General features: G+C 36.1%; 1 protein-coding gene across 1 annotated transcript in view; it reads right to left on the bottom strand.

The window, feature by feature from the left end:
* The window catches only part of LOC106163191 (polycystin-1-like protein 1), a 128799-nt gene that overhangs the window by 96288 nt on the left and 10000 nt on the right, over positions 1 to 22511 (bottom strand). Inside the window, exons 4-6 of the mRNA XM_087013793.1 lie at positions 18813 to 19018; positions 6979 to 7137; positions 479 to 798 (exon numbers count right to left, since the gene is read on the bottom strand). Coding sequence (XP_086869919.1) covers positions 479 to 798; positions 6979 to 7137; positions 18813 to 19018 — 685 coding nt within the window. The remainder of the gene's footprint in view (positions 1 to 478; positions 799 to 6978; positions 7138 to 18812; positions 19019 to 22511) is intronic.

Genomic DNA, 22511 nt, shown 5'->3' on the forward strand with positions numbered 1-22511 from the left:
AAAGAAATATTTCCTCTAATTGAGAAACGCTGTACATAATACCCACTGCAGTAACTGTAGTATTGATTTGACGACCTCTCTTGGGTTTTGGTCTCTGTAGACCAGTAAGCTTAAAATTTCAGTAGTACTCTGCTGTGCGAAACAATTCCTAAACCTTTATGATGGAAATGATGGAAAAATCAACAATGGACTGTGCACTGACTTGAGGCCAATGTTTTCCACGTGTGCAGATTAAAAAATTTTGAAGTAGCTTGAAAAATGGTATTCAAATATAAACTTTTGCACACGTGTGTGTGTGTGTGTGTGTGTGTGTGTGTGTGTGTGTGTGTGTGTGTGTGTGTGTGTGTGTGTGTGTGTGTGTGTAAACAAGTTCATGTACATGTGTGGGATAGAACTTATCACATCTTCACATGTGCAAGATGGTGAAAAATGAGAGAGAGACAGAGAGAGAGAGAAAGAGAGATGGGGAAATATTTACCTTGTTCACAGCAGTGCATTCTTTGCCCACACAAGGAGCACTGTTTAAATATGGTGTCACAACTTCTACACCTCCTCCATCGCCAAAGTCCCAAGCAAAAGTCAAGTTGGTTCCTAAGGCAACAGATCCCTGCATGGTAACAGGGACATCCTTGAACACTGCAACCAATCGCTGTGTGGCATTTATTGACTGCGGTATGCATGATGGCAGCTGATGAACTGAGTCTGACAGGAACAGTTGTAAATCTGTTGGACGCGGAACTACCACTGACTGGTTTAAAAAAGAGCTGCCAGTGGAAACCAAGTTGGTCACTTGAATATCTGTAAAAAAAAAGGATGTGAATATCAATTAAAAAAACTCACAAATAACAATCATTAAACTGAAAGATTAGAACAAGGCTAAAACAATGGTCCATTTCTCTGTTTTGCTTCCTTCTCACTCTTCGCCAACTTGTTGACTGTTTCCAAGTCTTAAATTCTGGAAAAAGATACAACAGCCTAACAAATGATACCGTCTCCACTGAAAAGGTTGCCTGCACTTGGTATTACTGGAAATCCTTACAATATCTTACAGTTCGCCTTTTAAGTGGTAAACAACAAAACCCTCTAGCTACATCAGGTACAGATTCAAAAGTGCAAATGCCACTCAAAGCAATTAACATTACACAGGAATCTAAAACCCAGATAAATTTCTTAACTGCAACAAAAGAATGGCAGGTAAAATGAACAGATATATTCCAAGACAGAAGTCACGTCTACATTTCTCCCAATGTGTCCTCCTTATCTGAAGTTTGGACAGTTGGCAATTTTACGCGATAAATAAGCAGTTTTAATCCTGCTAAATTTCCACCCCGTGTTTGCAAACCAATTCACAAGTGTCCAATGCAAAATTAACCCTCATCCCACTGATCTTCGAGGTTCAAACTGGCCAGTAATAACTTGTGAAATCTTTCCAGCTCCAAGATAAAGGGAAGAGAGAAGGCGTCCCAAAGCTTTAATGTCCTTTAATGAGAGCCTGTCATTGAAAGGAGGGGTATCACATGTCCCTGTGTCGAAATTAAACACCCTGGTATCACAAAGCAAACTCATACATTTTTGGCTTATCTCCGCCATGACACCCTGGTGCCGCGAAATCTAATTTTATTTTCTTTTCGCAGTCAGTGCGTCTGACCTTGCCTTGACATACAAATATATATATTTATACATGCACAGAATTAAGAAGGTCCACCATCTTTCAATTTCATGTTTTACAAATTCACTTATTATTTGATCTTTTAAATTCTAATTCACTTAATATTTTGTCTTTTAAATTTTAGCTATCTATCTTTATATTCATTCATTTTCATAACGGAAAAAATAGATCTTATACTGAATGCAATATTAACATCGACCGGTTCAAAACACATCTTAATTCTGTGTATTGTGAACACGCCCACTGAACTTCACCTGGATTTATCACCAGGAAGCAATGGTTTGTGGAAAAAGATAATGAGCCCATATCTATTCAACAGAGAAAATGATCAGAACTAAAGCATGTGATTTACAAGTCCAGGATCAATATGATATCATAATACAATAATAAAATTATCAGTAAAAATTGTACCTCTGCCCCCCCCCCCCCCCCCCCCACCTTTCCCAAATAATGCAGAAAAATCTTTAACACCATTTTTTGTGGGGAAAAACAATTGATTACAAATATCCATTATATTTTATGAAATTTAACTTTCAGTTTCAGTCTTTCATATCAAAATTAAGTCAGTGATAAAAAAGCATGTATTTAAGGGTAACTCTTGGGTACTTTTCAATGTGTTGTTATTCAACGTACTGTTAATAATTGGAAACATTTTCCAGCAATTTTTAGATCTGATGGAAAGGAAGTTCTCACCACATGTGCCCAAGTTGCCAGCCAGAGGGCAGACTAGCCCACGAATGACGTCACAGTGAACAGATCTATGGTAATTACTCTCAAATTTCACACACCTCATGGTTTGAAATGCTTCATTTTTTATCTTTTTAATAATTCTATTAATTTTTTAAAAATCGGTCATCATTTTTAGCTCCTCACAACTAACATATCTTACAATATGACACAAAAGGATTTTCCTATATTTTGCATCATCATTTTCAAAAACTTCTAACAAAAATTTTTCTTTGATAATTTATATCAATTTTGCTCAAATTGTGGGAATAATTACCATGTGCCATACTTAAATCCTCAAACCACCACCAGATAGAGGGCCACTTGGGTGAGAATCCGTCACCCACAACACGATAAGGCTGCGATACGTACAATTTACTTTGTGATATGGACGTGTGTAACTTCTATCACATCTGATGTACGACATGCCAGACTCTGTTTTACAGGTCAACTGCCCTTATAAAAACTTCCCTCTTTATCAAAATTAACCTAACCGAGGATGTTAATAACATTTTAGTGATGTTAATTTTGTCATGATTCCTTATCTAGTTTGGACAGTTTTTATTTAATTAAACTATCAAATTTTTTTATGGGACTATGGTCTCTTGTGCCCACTGTTAACCTGTGACATTACATTCTGCAGAAGATGCTTTGTAATGCATACATACAAATCAAATGAAAAAATAAAAATTGAGTTTAACAAAACAATGCTATAATTCATAATAGTAACTTGATGAACATAAACTTATAACAGTGATGTAATTTTTAAACTTATTTGATGAACATAAATTAATAAAACAGTGTTACGGTTCATAATACCAATCTCAAACACATCTGCTGTGCATTTACGTTAAACACCCGGGAATAAAATCCATTCACTAAAAAATAAGAAATTTGTCTCCACAATTCAAAAATGGGGGGGGGGGGGAGGAGAAGGAAAAAGAAAAAAAAAAGGAAGGTAAAGTTTGGATAAGCATCGAGTAAAAAAAAAGACCTTAAAGAACATTTCACCTCCAGTTACTGCAGGCACACAAACATTGACCCTGCAAGCAACCAAAGCTTAGCCACCAAATTTCTCAGTTACTTAAGCAACAGCTCTCAGCTCCTTCAGCGAGAACAGTAATTTAAGCCATTCCACTGCTTCCCCTGAACGCAGGTTAAATACAAAAAGAAAATCAATAAAAACCGAGCTCTAATAACCCGAAAAATGGCAAACACCACGTACTTTGGGTTTTAGCGATTATGAAACTACAACGTTGCTGTTTCTGATATTGGGGACTTGAGGTTTTGTTTGGGATTTAGCGATTAGAGGCATCAACTTGGGGTTGTTTATCAGAGAAGAGACAAATATTTCAGATTATCTGTGACACTCCAAGATTCTGGAGTGATTAAATTGTAGCAGAAAAGTCTCGATTGTGCTTGTGTGCAAATAGGGACGTGAAAGAATGTTTGGCATTTTTAATAATGCCAAACTGCGATATGATACAGGAAGGTTATTATATAAATTTGGAACATTTCAACTACAGAAACTGAAAAGTGAGGTGACCCATACAAACATAATCAATAGCCAAAAATATCCAAGATAAGACTCTGAGCCAAAATCTATCAAGACTGTGAAAAAAAAAATGTTTTGATCTTCTTAAAACTAAATCACTCTGCTCAAATCCAAAAAACAGAACTTTGAGAAAAATAATAAAATATATTTTATTTTCTCTTCCTAAAATAAACCACTCTGATCAAATTCAATCTCTCTAGAAATGCATATCAAAATGCGTTAAAATAACACTCGATCAACATTCCTGACAGCTTTGATAAGATCTGCTGCAATGTACACAATGTGACTCTACATTCATATATGTTTACGGCTATCACTATTATGCCAAAATACACATTACACAAGATTTTTAAATATTATCAAAGACACAAATTAAGAGCATAAATATCCCACAAACTGTACATTAGACCATTCCCTACAAGCTCATATCTAAAATAGTTTAGATTTTTTTTTCTCTTTGTCTGTAGTCATGAAGTGTATCTGTCATTTTTACACCCATGGTGCCAAACGCAATTGTTTTACGCTACTCATAACTGTGCTACCACTCAGTCCCATTGTTCTGTAATAATGTACAAAGATGGTCCACGCCCTTTAATTATATCTCCATAGCGATACAATGTTAACACATACAACATCGTACTATACGCCTTCAGGTGTGTTCACAAGGGTAACCAAGTTGGGACCTCCCAAAAATTGGACTAAATGGGGGTATTTAATGTGATCAAGTAACCGTAGTAATAAACATTTGATGTTTAAGAGCTATTTGGATTTTTGTTATCTGCTTAGAGTTATAACATGATGTAATTTTGTCAATGTTTAGACTAGTAAGCTATTCCCAGGTGAAAACAGACCCTCTTAAGATGAAAAAATAGAAATTCCTAGATGATGAATTCTTGAATTCTTCATCAAAAGGTAAGATATATCGTTTGAAGGCTAGAAAGCAAGGGACCAACGTCTCAATGCCAATAGATTACTGATGAAAAAAAAATCCCTACTTTCTATATTGATGTTGATCTTTAACCAAGCATAACCATCAATTCATATCTGATTTTGCATATCATTCTTTAAATGTTCACAAAAATACTGGCAAAGGCTCAAAATTACTTAACTGCTTTTTATACCATGAAAATAATTTTGTTATTGATAAAATTCTGTTGCTCCAAAAAAAATCTCAGTATCCTGTTTGTAAGATAACCTGCACCACATTCCAATAGACTTCTCCAGTATCTGTTGCCCGTAGGCACCTTCAGGATCGCAATAAAAATTAATTTCACTTTAACGACAAGAATCAATTTACTTGTTTTCAGTGTATAGCTGCATCACTAGGTGGCAAAAATGTCATCAGTCAAGAAGTCGGCTGCCACTTTACCTTTGCTTTTCTATCAGCAAGGAAAAATTTCAACAATGATTAGAAATATTCGTATTCAGCTTAAGATTAAAAAAAATATTTATTTTTTGTTCTTATCACCAATTTCTGATGGTTTGAGGATCATTGTGACCAAGTGGGCTCATTAAAAAAATTTTGTCAAAATCATAAAAGAAATAAAACCCTATTTCATCTATTTAGCATAACTTATCAAATGACCATTTCATTCCACCAGAAAAGAGGTACTGAAGAATCTTATTTAATTAGCCATAGTGGTAGAATACTTGGCAAAAGTGCCCACCATGGCAGACAACAAAAGACCTTACTTGATGATTTTGAATTTTCAACAAGACAACTTTGGTCAACAGTGAGAAACAGAAACCTCTGGCAAAATATCAACGTTCTTGAAACATCGCATCGGTAATGAAACATAAAGAAGAAGATGAAATTACCTCCCTCCCCCACCAACCAACTAACATATACAACAACAGACTTCATTATTAAATTTAATCTCAAGTATTATATATTGACATACACTTTGAAGAGCTATAAAAAGAACTAGAATAAGCAAACCAGGCGGGGGACATGGTGACTGTCTCATGTTGGACAAATCTAGACCCTGGATACTGAGTGTGATAAAAGAACATACTTCCTAATTTAAGAAGCGTGCGGGGACTTATCTTGAAGGGGGCCTTCTGATTAGTACGTGTTCTATTAAGGGTTTGTTTGCACTTAACTTAAATAACTTCAATTCATTCTTAAAGCATCTAAATTATGAAGTCTATGGCTCAAAATTGTTGACTTAATATTAAATGTGATGTTTCAAAAGAAAGCTGTTATCAAACTGACTTTGTAATCAACTATAAGTGACTGGCGGGACAAAAAGTCGCATGTCTCGAGGTTTAACTATCATCAACAGAGTTACACTTATAGGTGACTATAGCTCAAGATTCCTAGAGACCAACTAATTCATTTTCAAATTTTGATATGTGTCCACGTGTTGCACCTCAACTACAGGGGTGTCTAACTTGAGTTTACTGCAACAACCACAAATACAAGTTAGGTGCTCTTAAGTAAGTCACATGCTCTTTTGGTGAATCACGATATACAACTGACTGAAAGTTTGATGGCACAAACAAACTTCCATCCAACTTGCTGCTGGTGTGATTGCGCCCACACCAGTCCAATGGCAGGAATGACGCCATGTTTGAATATAATCCCACAATTGTCATAATACAGGGCTTTGTGCTGTTTGTACCAGACACATGTTGAAGGAGACTGTGGTTGGTAATAACAGTATGCGAGCAATTTATTAACCTGCAAAATCAATTTATGTGGTACTGTTACATGGAGATAATCAGAGGCAAACAGAAGTCATCTTCTGGGTCTTCCCAGGACAGTATTTTTTCAGTTTACAATGACAGGCATCTAAATTTTTTCTGTTGGAAGACAGTCAAAAATGGAGGATGGTTCAACAAAGATAATTTGGAAGACCGTCAGAAAATATCTCTGGATCCGCCCCTGATAAATTGCCTTCTTGACTCAGCATGTCTTAATTTCTGTCTGACAGAAGAAGAAATACTAGAGGATACAAGTAAATTAACCAATTAAAAGGTGCATTTCCTGGTTTGTTTGTTTGTTTGTTTTTTCTGAGATTCTTACCAAGCCACGTCCACCCTGGTTGACTGAATGTGTGGATGATTGGCAGGACAAATGTTTCATTTTCCAAGGCGCTGATGTTGTCTTGTCTAAACTGTACACCGTCCAGACTCCAAACAAAAAAGAGCTCTCCAAAGTCGGATCCATTGAGACCAAGGAAACCTACAAAGAAAAATTGAATATTTTCATTTTTTTTTTTTTTCACAATTAACCATTTTATAACGTACAGACTATCTTAAAACATATCTTTCTTTAGACATATGATCAAAGGCATACTATAGATTGCTTTCATGTTTTATCATCAAAAAATAGACAAGTTATTACTTTTACAATCTGCCTTGCAAGTCTATTTTATGTGATAATAAACTTCTATATATCATAAAATTTCCCTCGCACACAATTGAAACAATCAACTTTCAATTTAGTCGAGTGTAGTTTTTTTTTTTTTTTGCACTTTTTTTCATACCTCTCCCTTCATAAGTTGGTCCTCTCTCTCTCTCTCTCTCTCACACACACACACACACACACACACACACACACACACACACACACACAAGAAATAAATCACTGAGGCACAGTTGCTATCTATACTCCGCAGCCTGATCTCTCACTCTGTACTTTTAATCTGCCAACCTGAAGCCTCATACATCATAACCGTGCAATTAGTTTTAAATGTGAGAGCTCACAGGAGAAATCATTCACAGAAAAACACACGCAAGTACTCAGAAAGAGCCATTCATAATGCGTGTTATGATCTACAACTCTCTGACACTCCAAACATCGACAGTATTTACAGAAACAGCCCTTTTACAAATGCTCCTTCAAATCAGCATAGTACTTCACTCTAAAATACCAATGAGATACTTCTCCAAATGTCACAAGAACATGAGAGGCATGAAACCTTTGCTTTTTCCATTCACAACCCTATTTGTATGACTTTTACTCCTCTAAGTCTTCAGTGAAGCCTACTTAAGTAAAGGAAACATGCCTGACTGACAAGGGATAAGTTTCAATGAAATAAAAAAGAATCGTTACTTCTGAAAGATATTGGTACTGCAACCGCTAGGTCTAAACTGTACACCAGAGTGCAAACACTTCTGAACACGTTTTAGGTCAAGGTCAAATAAGCCAATGACCTTGACCTGGATTTGACCTTGGTCATAAGGTAGTGCTCTTTACTGTGAATGATAATTCCATATGCTGAAACTGTGGTTGTATTCTCCCCAGGGAGATAAGAACGAATCAGGATTAAAAAGATATATAATAGCCACGCACATATTGCAAACAAGCAATGTGCAGGTTTTAAATATATATATAAATGTGTCTGTTTCTTAAATTTGTAAATGCATTTATCCTAGTCACGGGTTGCCTGATTATTTAATAATGATGTGATTTAAGTATTATAATAATAATATAATCTAAATATTACCTTGAGACTGATCTTTGAATGCTGCCATAAATTACAATCCAGAAAATTACAAAATAGTACTGTTCCTATTTCTAAAAGAAGTAAATCATTTCTAATAACTGTCTTTGTATTTAAGAGAGAAAGAGAGAGAGAGAGAGAGAGAGAGATCTTAAGCCCACCATTCAAATCACAAATACCTCGATCACACCACTGTTTGAAACCAACTTCCTTGTCGCTCAACTCTTTTACAGCAATGGCTTATCAACAGATAACGGTTCACCATTTTCTCACTTGACCTAGTATGGTGACAATTTTAAAATATGTCCCTTCGCCCACCTACCAATGCTGGAATTCACCTAAACTGACCACAGCAGTTAGAATTCCTTCATAAACCCATTGTCTGGCCAGCACAATTATTTAATTACCAACATTTTTTATCAAGATACTCCAGTTTTCCTACCAAAATAAGAACTTTAATGATTCCTTTTTCTTTTTTGGCAATTCATTACTAATCTTACAAAAATCACCTTTCTGGGAAGGCTCCCTTGGACAGCTAGTACAAACACTCAATTTTTTACGCCTCAGTTTCCACCGGGACCAACTTAAACCTGAAATCACCTGCAAATGCAATAAGAAAAGCACCCCTTGTCTTAATACCTGTATTGGAACACGACTCGGAAGTATCTTCAAATTGCCTTCTGATGCTTTCAGTGCCATTCACTGTTCATATCTGTGTTGTTCCAAATCCAAGGTTACCTTAACAAGCATGCCAAAACACAGGGACCTTGTCTTACTGATTGGAAGGCCATTTGGTGGTTACTTTCCCATTTGTCCTGATATAATATGTCCCTTATCGGCAATAAAACTGGACAAATCTGAAAACGATTGCCCGTTTTTTTTCCTCCTGCCACTGTTGAAACAGATTTCCCTATTTGTAGTTTGATATGAAATTTAATTGTTTTTTATCACGTAATCAGGCATTGTGTTTTTCAGTTGTATTATGACTATTGTTATCGGGGAACGTCTGAGAATGGTTAAAGCTGTCAATTGAAAGATTCAATTAATTTCAGTTCTTTAATAACAATAGCTGTATTACTAATGAAAAACAAAAAGATACGGTTTGTGAACCCAGTAAGGGTGTATTCCCAGAGATTTAGATCGATCCAGAGATTAAGATTTAGATCGACCTAACTCCCTGGGGGTTCACGCTAAACTGCAGTCAGCCGAGCGCGCACCATAGTTAATTACCCCTTACAGCTTTCAGTAGGCGGGACAAACGCTTAAGCCGGCTAAGCTAACAGTAATCTAGTGAGACTCCCCACGGGGATAGATCGATCTAAAATCTATGGAAATGGGGTCTAAGTTATTTTGCATTTAGATCGCATCTCTACTAAAGTTTAAACAGTCTAAGGGTGCCTTCCCAAAGAATCAGAAATTATTGTTTTATGATAAGCTTTCATGTGCACTTGGCGTCTGGAAACTTTTTTTACCGAGTTTTGGGTGCGACCTAACACGCACACTTAAGATAATCACCCAGAAGCTGCTTGAAGAGGCAGGGCTCCATAACTCGAAAGCATCGCGTATTGCGAATAGCGATATCACATAGAGGCTACAATGTATTATATGGGGTGAGTATGGGCAAGTTATATAATCAAGACGCTTGCGCTTGGTCGCAATGCACGATGCTTTCGAGTTATGGGGCCCAGGTCTTTCAGTTAATCTGATTGCATTCAGCAAGAGTCCCCACAAAGTTGGATCAACCTAGTATAATACCTTCATTGGGAATGCACCCTTAGTTGCTATACACTTTCTCTAACTTGCTTTTTTTGCTAAACACAAATGTGCTACTACACAATCAAAACCCCATGTGGAGCAAAAAGGTAGGTTTCAAGTCTTAGTCATTTTTGTTAAAACACCCCAGACAGTCAACATTTTTTCAACACAAATATTTTCATTGTTTTTTTTTTTTTTTTTTTTTTTTTGTAAATATTTTGCTATAAGTCTATATCAACAAAAACCCACATAAATGATAAAAGAATGATCAGATATCTTCCATCTATATGCATACCATTTTCAAGTATCCATTCCATTTCTGCAAATTCTATTAAATACTATTTATTCAGGTAATGGCATAATCAAGATACTTCCTCTTTCAAACAAATAATGCAAAATCTTCTTTCAGCATTTCTAATGGCATAGACATGATCCATAAAACCCTTATCAGGACTCAATTGTTGCAACAGTTTTCAATTTCCTTGTACCTTTTTAAATTAAATATTAGCAAACCCCATGTATTATATGACTGGAGAGTTCCCATAATGTTCTATCCCTTCAGGCAATTTTATCAATTCAAACAAATAAAGGCTTCTAAAATAGGTAACTTTATATTCCCCAATAACATAAAAATAATAACCATTTTTCATGCATTTTTTAACCCTTGCCTACATCACCCATAAGCATATTTTGACTGAGTCCATTTTTTACAACCAAGCGATTCAGAAATTTGAAAGACATTTACAAACTTCAAAGTGACAACCTATACAGTTTTATTGTTCTCTTTTACTTTGATGTGCTACTATTCATGGCGGACCATGGCAGATCGGAACATAATATGGTCAAGTCTATGGACTCCCTCTGGGAAGATAAATTGACATCTTTTGTCAACTTTATTGTTGGGCAAACATAAAAAATTCAAGAATACCCTAATATCTTATGTGACAACTGTTTTATTATTATTATTATTATTATTATTATTAAAGCCAAGCCATGTTGTAGGCAAAAACTTTTGGACTCTTTCATGTTTTTTTTTTGTTCCAGATGTTCACATACCGTGTGTGTGTGTGTGTGTGTGTGTGTGTGTGTGTGTGTGTGTGTTGATTTTCTTTTCTTTTTTTTTTCTTGCAATAAATAAATAAATGAATAAATATATTAACTTTTGAACTCTATCATATTAAGGTTTTAAAATTCTTTTACTATTTTAATACTTATTAAAAATTTTTATACCTTTCTGAACCTATGCCACCTTCAGGTTTCGACAATTTTATATGAACTTTTCTGTGCAGCATCTATGCTTCAGATTTTACTAATTAAGGAAAAAACTATTCCACCCAGAGGTTTTTATCTTCCTTCACTCATTTATATATATATATATATATATTCACTGACTTAGCTTTCTAAATGCCTTACAGTGGCGAGAACCTGATCAAACGCACATGAGTCCCATCTTTTTCAGAACTTTGGTAATCTTATGCCAGAGCTCACATAGGCAAGTACAAAAAGGCTTAAAAGCATAACAAGTCACTTCAATGTTGCCTTAGTGACACAGTCGAATAATAAACTTCACACAGTTCACCTTACTGTACTCGGCCATCCACATTCACATCAAAAGTAACTTTAAACAGAAATTAAGGAAAATGTGTCATTCTGGCCCTTCAAACAACCAGTAAAATCCTACAGTTATTATTATTATTATTATTATTATTATTATTATTATTATTATTATTATTCAGTCTGCAGCAAGACTAAATTAGATCAGAAATCAATTTCTTGGTTCCCAAGATAACCAGTGTGACAAAGTCCACACTCATCCCACTCAGTTCACATCAAAACCAAGTTAGTCCAGAATTCTAGTAAAGAAAGCTGTTAGACACCCTATGAAACCCAGTGTTATAATATAAACCAGGGTTCCTATGAAAATCCACTGTAAAAATCTCAATTCACATCAGGTCAAATTTGAACAGAAATGTACTGTAAGAGTGAGACGGGCTTCGTACATATGTTAAAGCTGTAATATTAGCTTGCTATTTGATCTAGGGATACCTAACAATTGCAAAAATGGGGGAGACTTTGGAGATACTGAAAGTCCAGAGGACCTACACTACAAGACATCCACAAGTCTTCCTAAATTTGTGCAGGTTCATTAGTTCCGGTAAAAGTGTGGTTCATTTTCATGTATTGTATTTCCACATAAACCTTGCCGGGGTTCAGAGAACCTGCATCATCAAATATTTTGCCAGTCCTCTGGCTTTTCAGGTGGTCATGACCGGTCTCTCAATTTCCTCATGTCTGGAATTGGTCATGAAATATCTTGTTTTTCTTCAAATCTCAGTCAAAAACATCATCCTAGAGAACTTTTCTCTTTTTTTTTCAAATGTATCAGTTCAAATATAATACGTCGACCACATTTCAATCTTTTCGTACTATGTCACTTTGAACCTTAAAACTTCCTATTCGTTGTTACAAAAAAAAAAAAAATCCTCTTCACCTTCAAGGCTTAACCAAACTAACCTTAATCTGTTCTCAGAAGTCATGTAAACCCAATGTTGGTTTTCCTTTCTTCCAAGAACCTGGTTTTCATAACACATCCTAAAACCTAATATTACAGCCATGTCTACCATACCCTGGGGGCAGTGGCATTATACAAGGTGCCAATTAGCTAACCATCCTTGGAATCAAATGCCAATATCATCTATAACGAATCAGAGTGCAATTTCCTCATCATATTCTGAAGTTCAACTGGAGTTGTACTATGCAAATGACAAGATGATAAAGTTCTGAGAATCTAAGGAGAGAAAGTGAAAATGAAGCTTGACTGCAAAACTGTCATATATACAGACATTACATACAAAAAAAAAAACATACCGGAACAGATACCACAGTATCTAGGCGTTATAGATGTATAGAAGCGAAAAGGATGATCTTCTTAAAAACTTCATTAGGCATGTGATTTATCAATTTTGTGTCTCTTTCTGGAGACTAAAAAAAACTAAAATTACGAACTAAAGAATGTGTTAATTGATCTTAATTTTTTTCCACAACAGTTTTAAATAGGATATACCTTGGTGATAATGGGACATTTTTTAAAAATTCTAAGTTTTCTGTTTTTCTATTTTTTTTTTTTTCACTATTAAGGTCTACTGCATTAAGTATGCCTTCAACAATAAAAAGTACCTCATAAATTACTACAACTGTCTGTAAAGTCTTTATAACAGCTTAAGGCATCATCTCACCAAAAATACAACCCAATCATATTTATCTTAGCATACTTCAAACTTGCACATTAAACTATAGACACTATCTTATCAACGAAACTCACCAACACTGAACACACAAATCTAAGTACTCCCGCTTTTCTACAAGACTGTTTGACACCATCAGTTATTTACAGGTTTGACACCCACAGTTTTCTATCTTAACATAACCTCCTGTCCTTCTTGTCACATTTTCCAGCTTTTCTACACTGAGGCTTCAAAACTAAACCATTTTAGAGGCAAAATCTGGATCAGATCTTAAGATATCAAATGTTCAGGTTCACTTTCTCCAATCCAGAATCTGGACAGGATGTTGTTGTTGTCCTTGGAAACAAGTGCAAACCTGTCTAACACAGCACCCCTCATGGCTGTCAAATTGCAGTATTTTTTGCTTTGCCTTGGCCGTCATTTTTTTCCTTTGCTGTCAAAGGCCATACTTTAAACACATGTTGTTGTTAATGTTGTTGTTTAATGTTATAAAAAGCTTAACTTAATATTTTAACTTTTCTTCTAATTCTAGACTTTTATTCGAAATCAAGCAGTGCCAAGGCAACACGTAAGTTATCACTCTGACAGGCTCTGACTGATGCTGATATGACAGACCATGTTATAGGTGGCTCTGATGCTTGAATAGAGGTCAAAGGTCAAGGATCAGGGCCTGAGAATTTTTCTAATACCTCTTATTGTATAAAAGTATTCTTTGATGAAGGCAAGGGCGAGTAAAGCATGATTGACTGAGACTTTGAAAGGGTTTTGTTTTGTAGTACATGGAAATTGCATTAAATATGTTTCATTCCAAACAGTGCTCAACTCACATAAAGACAACTTTTAGCAAAAATCCCAAGATATTAAAAACATAGCTTTATACAGTAGCATTTTTAAAAACTTGTGCAATTCTTCATCAATAGGCTTAAAAATCATATGCAAGTGGGCCTTTTAAAATCCAAAGTTGATTAACTATATGGGGGGGTCTAGGTAGGGGGTAAATGCAACACCCAATAACTAAATTTCCAGATAAATCCAGAAAAATTTAATCCGTAATGACATTTTTAGGGAAAAAAAATCATACAAAATTCCTCTTTTTTGCAAAAAATGAATGCAAAAAAGGTGACAAGGCAGAGAGTGAATAAATCGAAGTACTTAAAAGTACCTTTGGTTTTAGAATTTTGTTCAGCAGAAATGTGACTGCAAATGACCTGTTACACAGCTGATGAAAATTCTCACTCATTTCAAACCTCGAATACTCACACAATAAATCAATCATAGCCAGAGGAATATCCAGGCTTTATTTCCATTAAAGAACACAATTCACTTTTTAACCAGTGGTGCTTGACCTGCAATAACCTGGTCAATATTCCTTATTATTCCTCAGTAGGTGCATTCACATCAGGATTCACTCACAGAGATGAAAGTGGACCTCTATTTTGAGGGTCAGGGGAAGGGGCATATAACACCCAAATATCAAGATTTTTTTAATCCAGTCAACTTTGACCAGAAAACAGACTTAACTATTCTAAACATTTTTTGAACAACCAGACAATTAAATATGAGATTTACAATCATCAAGCAGCATAAGGGGGTCCCTGGGATTAACTAGGCTCATGATGTCATTTAGATAGAAAGTTTAGGTTTATCCTGATGTGAACATGTCTCTGCTTTATAAGCTACCATTCTTCTGTCTTTTAACACCCATTGTATCTATATACGGTAGCTAGCTAGAGGATGGAGAGGTGAATGTTTACCCAGGGGATGATCTATTTACCCCGGGGGTTTGTAATCCAGAGCAGCTTTCACACCGTCACGTTGTGTCAACTAATTATAACAAAATGCATGTGACTAATGAAACGAATCAGTGAAGGAAGCAGAACAGGTTTAGTGCACTGATCAATGCCATCGAGGGATTCAAGTGTTACAGGAAAAAGGCGTAAACAAAATCAGAACAGGGCCAATGGTTTTTGGAGTCTTCAGGATATTTTTCACTGGTGATGGGCCAGCCTAATTAAAGGCTTTTTCGCACTGAGTTATACCTATATCCTGATGATTTAGCTTAACTTGTTTTGAGACATCAACAATTTAATAATCTCATTTTTTTAAAAGCAACAGATCACCTAAGTGGAGCACACACCCCCCCCCCCCCCCCAACCAACCAACCATCCTTTCCCCAAGCTCAACTAGGCCAATTATTGCTATTATACTTGGGTTATTTATGAAGAGAAATGGCCATTCTTTGCATTTTTTTTCTGACAAAAAAAAATCAGCTGTGGGCATAAGTCAAATAAAACTTCCATCACTTTTCTTCAATGGAAAATCTGGCCCATTGAACAAAAACTAGGTAAAGTATGACCCAAACAAAATATTTTCAGCCCGTACCTTTTTATCATAGGCTCAAATCTACTCTTCCATACAAATAATATCAATCACAATCCATACCACACAGCTGAAAAAAAAAGGGATATGAATATTAAATACTCATTAAAGTGCAACATGATACCTCCACAAATGCAGTTATGACACAGCTTAAAATGCAAATCATGATAAACGGCTACAATTTGCTGGCTCCCCTCTCAACTTCAATCATTGCTTAAAAAATTGATACCCTTGAAAAGATGTATTTACCGTTGCATTTGTAAGTCTAAACTGGTATTAAATTTCATTTGGTTGGGAAAAAACATCATTCCCTTGAATTTCCTTCTGAAATTTTTACCTGAATTTTTTTTCTTTCAATTCTGTGCATTTTTTTTTTTTTTTTTTTTTTTTTTTTTTTTTGTAAAAGTAAAGAGGAAAATTCTAAAAACATGAATGAAATCTGTTTAAATGTAGCATATGTGCTCATAAATATATCCTGTATTCTAAAGTAACACCAGCTCCTCAAATGATGCAATATACAACACAAATGCTGACATTTAATAATTAAAATAGATCATTTAGTGCACAGCAAAAGTCGTGATGATTTCAAGTTGACCTGAACACAATAACTGACTCCTAAATCTAGGTGCTGCTGAGTAGTTTCCAAAAAAAAAAAAAAAAAACTCAGGTAATCATCCAGGTAGTTTTCAACAAAAAGAGAGGAAAACATCCAATTTTACCACTTCTGTTCCCACCAAAAGAGTTAAGGTCCTGTGCATATTGTGATCCACATGGGATAAGAAGTTACAAAAGAACATTAAAGGACAAAAAGTGCTCTGTAAAAAAACATTGTGGAATAACCCTAAATGGCTACAAATGTCTGCTGAAAAATCTGCCCACCCACTCTCTGCAGCACTTAAAACTCCATTTTCACAGTGAAAAGTTCTATATGGAAAAGAAGTATTTAACTGTTTGAACAATGTCTTGAACTATGAATACCTGTTTTCCACTTACAGCAATTTGCAGGAAATGATCTTCACAATAGCCTGGGACTTGTTTCTGAAAGTTTCTGCACTTTATTGTGACTTGTTGTACACCCTCGGCCATAAGAAACAAAGGGCACGTAGACCAAAAAAATCACCCAAATCTCTCCCAACTAACAGCAGCTACATTACTATAATGTATATGTCCACTGCTTCCGACTAGCAAAGCTCATTGAAACTAATGTAAAAATCAAGTTCACATGCAGAAACAATTTAACTTTCGGAACAAGGTTTAAAATGCTAAGGTCCAACAAAAAAGGGTACAGAAAAGGAGCCTCCACTTTTGCATGGTTTCAACAACCATGACATTAATTAGGGCTCATTCCCAATAAAATTATCATGCTACGTAGATCGATCCAACTCCACAGGGTCTCTCGCTAAATACAATCAGATTAACAGATTCCAGCTTCCTGCTGGCATTGGGTAGAATACAGAAAAGCTAATGATTATGCAACAACATTACACCAAGAATTGGTGTGTTAATCTATTGATCTGATCGCATTTAGCAAGAGTCACTACGGAGTTAGATCGATCTAAGTAGAACAATAGTTTCGTTGGGAATGAGCCCCTTAGTCTGTTTCTGATTCAAGTTAGACCCGATGTGAACATGCTCACAAGGCAACCACCCCAAACATGACAGCCATGACCATAACAGAGATATATGCCCCCATTATACTTGACCCCCGCCCTTAGCATTCTCTCCCTCCAAGGTTTGCCGGACAAGTTTTTCTGCCTCCTCTGTTCATTAAAACAGGGCAGATGACACATAGATCTTTAATAATCAGCTATCAATGTCCAGTAAATAATAAATGCCACATACATCAAAATATGCAACAAAGATATTAGTAACCTCCTTCAGCAAAAATCAAAAAAAAAATGTGCAACATGTGTTAGAACCATTTTAGGTTACTCTTCAGTAAGAAGGGCAGTGACGTGGGCATTTCTGAACAATAGGAAATACAGACATTGTGCACTGAGTTGGGCTATATTTGATCAAAACAAAATGGACTACCACATGTGTTAGATGATCAGTTAACTGTGTCTCTGTATTTACATGTATTTATGTATTTCAATTTTTTACCACATTTTACGAGCAGCAAACTATGAATGAATGAATGAATGAAAGAATGAATGAATGAATGAATGAATAAATGAATGAATGAATGAATGAATGAATGAATAAATGAATGAATGAATGAATGAATACAAGAGAATGAAGGCATCCCTCCTTGAATCATGAACTACATCACAGTACATATTCAATGGGAAAGTCATGTTCAAAATCCTATGCCTCACCTACAAGGCATTTCTGAACATAATTTTTTTTTTCTTTAAAAGGAAATGAATTTCACAAGATACTTGTTCCAAAGTCCAAAACTAGTAAAAAAAAAAAAACTCTGATCATTTATTTAGTTTATAACAGCTTAAACAATTATTTCACACTTTTGAGTTTAGACTCCGTACAGAATTCCACACATAAAGATGTAATTAAGCAATAAACAATCATACAAGGGTTCTCATTCATACGTAGCCTTCACATTTTTATACCCCCTGGACCGACCCAAAACTTTTAATTGCTACATAAAAAACAAAAATAATTGCTTTCATGCTGAGTGACATGGGCACACAATGGACATTTTGAATTCAGTAGAAGTCAAGCCATATCTTTTTCCTCCCTCCTCAATTTGTGAAAAGCTTTGCGATGTATCAACAAAATTAATTTTGCTTTTTAGCAAAACTAAATTTTCTGGGCAGCTTCAAAAAACTGTCTTTCATAATATGGTTCAAATTCATTATCAATATTTCATATTTCAGTATCTTTTTGAAAAAGAATACCAACAACAACTAAAAAAGAAAGGGCAGAGGTTAAGACATCATGTTTTTAACCCCCCCCCAAAAAAAAAAATACAGCCTTTTCAGAAAACTTTTTAAAATGTGATTCTCACATTCATAACTATAAGCATAGCACACACGCACACGCACACGCACATACACACACACCAAACTCACCTTCGCCTGTTTCAGGCAGCCCTCCAAGTTGAACCCTGACCTCCAATGGTACCACATGACCTACATACACTGGGGACGACAGCACCAAAACCTCCACATGACTAATGAAAGGACCTTCTGTTGTGAAGACGCTGACAAACTCCTCACTGGCTCCCCCTAGTGAGCTGTTACTGTTGCACACACTGCTGACAGTCCCAAGGAGACAGCTGAAGTTTAGAAGTGGTACAGTGAGACATTCTGAAATATTCTGTAAAACATTTTAATTACTTGCCTTCTTATATTGAAGGAAACCTATAACCCTCTGCCCAAAGATAATATGAATTGTGAAAGACAATTATTTACTTTACAAAACACAGATATATAAGCAGAACTCCTAATTAAGCCAACATTTGAAATCAACTTTATTATCTGTTTTGAGTCACTCCATTTCTTTGAAGTATGTGTGTGTGTGTGTGTTTGTGTGTGTGTGTGCATGCGTGCACTTGCCTGTGCTTGCATGTTTTATAAAATTTTTCAGTTTTCTCCTTGCATTTTTCTTATTCTTAAACCAATAGCTTTTTTCCCCTTTACTAGCAAATATTTTTTTTCCAAAACACAGCATTAAAACACACGACTATCACTACTTTGTTACCAAATTTCATCAAATCCTGCAAAACAAATCTATCACCTGGCTGTGTCTTTCCAATATCCTTAAAAACAACCTGAAACTTAATACACATAAAACCTACCCCCCTCTCCTAGCATATTACTTTGAAGGAAATAAAACCTGCAGCTCAGCTGAAAACATTAAGTCAACAACTCCTTGTAGAGTTCCTCACATTTGCTCAGCAGTTTTTGCACAGCTGTCTTCTCCTAACTTACACCTCCTTACAAAATATCACCCAACCTGAAAGCCATGTGCAACAAACTTATAAATTAGCAGGCTCTGAAACCTTGTGTGAGTTCTCCCCCCCCCCCCCCCAAAAAAAAAAAAAAAAAAAGACAAATATTTCCTTAATTCCTATATCTTTTAGTTTAGAAACAACAACACTTGCCTGATTAGCCTTCCTGAAATGTGTCACAAATGCATTCAACAAACCAAAGACATCTACTTCTCCATACCTATAGTTATACATCCAGGTTGGACCTACCTACTCACCCCCCTCCCTCACCCCCACCCCTGCTCCTCCATCTTTCATCCCTCTCCCTCGAGCTCTCCACAGCTGTCATGACCTTATTACTTCACTTTTTCTCAATCTTTTTCCAAACTTCTCTTTACCATTACTTATAAATGGCTCATGTACACCATAGACCCCATTCCCAGAGAGTAGATCGATCCAAAGTAGATCGACCTAACTCCCTGGGGGTTCACGCTAAATAACTGTCAGCCGAGCGGACACGAAAGTTAATTACCCCCTTACAGCTTGTAGTAGGCAGGACGGACATTTAAGCCGGATTATCTAGTGAGACTCCCCACGGGGATAGATCGATCTAAATGTCTGGGAATACGTCCATACACTCACCAAGGTACTGCTTGGACTGCATTCAATGCCGTCTTATACAAGGCATACACTAACCATACTTCAGAACTGGAGGCTTGCACTGACAACAGCCTTGTGTTATGTCAAACCTTAAAGTATTATTCTAAGTGGATGTTGGACTCTTGGGGGGGGGGGGGGAATAGAACAGCAGAGCTTCCTTTCAACTATAGATTGGATCTGGGGTTGAGAAGAATAGAAAGAGAGCGGGCCTACCCAACTACCAGACTCGGCACCGAATGGTCCCGAGTTCACCGGTAGATCAGACCACACCACCCATTTTCAAGGTGTGTATCAGTACGCGCTACGAAGTATCAGAAGCGACACCGCTCTTACCTAGTACGCGATGTGATAGTGATGATTCTCAACGGGGTTGGAAAGTAGTACATCTCATCTCAAAATTTGTTCTGGGGTATGATACTGTGAAATGCGTACTGACGCACACCTTGAAAGTGGGTATTGTGGTCCAATCTACAGGTGAATTCGGGATCACTTGGTGTCGAGTCTGGTAGTTAGGTAGGCTGGGAGAGGCAAAGGGGAGTGATGCAGACAAGCATCTACTTTCTTGAAAGAATCTTTAGTCATACAAGGTTTTTCACAAACCCCTTTTGAACGCAGCCCTCGTCTGCTTTGGTATATTGGATACACATGGGTAAACTTTCACCAGGTTCAGTGTGGTGAGCTAGTCAGGCAACACAGTAATAATGTACACACCCTTTCCACTGTGCAGTGTGTTTGTTTTAGTTAATGCTTACATCAGAGAACTCTGCTTGTTTGGTAGTATAATAACCCAACTTAAAATTAAACTTCTTTTTTTTTTTTTCTTGCTGGAAGACTGAGTTAGACAGAATCGAATGATTTCTATCTAATCGGGCTAACACAAGCATAAATCTCATTGCAGAGGTTGTTTTTTTTTTATTAGTCTAAGACTTAAAGTTTGAGGAAACGGCAATTGTGGAAAAAATTTTTCAGCCAAATTGCTTAAACTTTTAGTCAAGCAAAGCTTTTGAGTCAAAAAGCACCAATATATGTTAGCAAGAAAAGATCAAATATTTAATTTTTCTGTTCCATCAAAGTAATTTTTTTCAGAAAATGGTAATATCTTCACAGACATGTAGAGCATGCTTGTGTAAGACCAGCTTTACCGCAAGCGGAAGTTTCCTTCCTATTTCTGTCTGACAGAAATCTCTTCTAAATCACCAAATATGAAAAATACACCAGGCCTTCCCTTAGAATAATAAACCCTTTTTATGCCACAGATTAAATTTAGTTTCCTTGGCAACAGGTTATAGAAAAGGGCCCTCTCCATTTCATACGCCCTTTCTTCTATGACGGCTCCTCGCTGAGGGGCCTCGCACCAGTCATACAAAACAAACAGCGGCTTATTTTGAAGAGCTCCGGTTACTATTATAAGTGGAAAACTGGGTGGTGACCAGCTAATGCAATAACTATACGCAATGGTGTGTCTGACTAGCTTGGGTCCATTTCCCATGATCTTATAAACCCATCAATTAGCTTCTGCCCAATATGACGTCTTCTTTTTTTAAAAATAAAAACTGGACAATGGTAATTGCTATTACATGTACTTGTACGAGCACTCAATATTCTTGGCAGCCTCATTTTATTTCAATGTTTCACTCTCAGGCTTTGCCATTTTAAAAATAGAAAATCAATTCTCAAACTATTCAAAATGCACTCAGTTACCTCTGATGACATATTTGCCTGTAATCATGGGAGTAAAAAAAAAGACCCCCACAAATTCCCAATCAAGATTCAATAGATAATTGTTACCCAACGGGAGCACTGTTTACATGAACTCTCTGACTTGTTCGTAGCTTGTGTTCTCATTGCCCTTTTCAATGACCTTGACATTTCACCGTAAAAAAAGGGAATTCATAATAAGTCTTTACTGACTTACAGGCCTTTGTCACAACAATCACTTCACTCCACTCCAAAAAGCCATGAGTGGAATATCAAAAGTATTTCTGAATTGAAAAGCATGCCATACTTGCAACTCTGTAGAAGTACAGCAGAACTCAAATACAGGGTCGCACAAGGACAATTTTTTAAAAGAATCCTTGAACAAAAGCATATCAACATGGCTGCCTTAATCAATATAGCCCTCTACTAGCTTAATATATGCAACTCTGACTAAGTACAAAAAAATATATTTTTCAAAACA

Source organism: Lingula anatina, chromosome 5, assembly GCF_051362555.1.
Source record: "Lingula anatina isolate TDL-2025a chromosome 5, LinAna3.0, whole genome shotgun sequence".
NCBI classification, from domain to species: Eukaryota; Metazoa; Brachiopoda; class Lingulata; order Lingulida; family Lingulidae; genus Lingula; species Lingula anatina.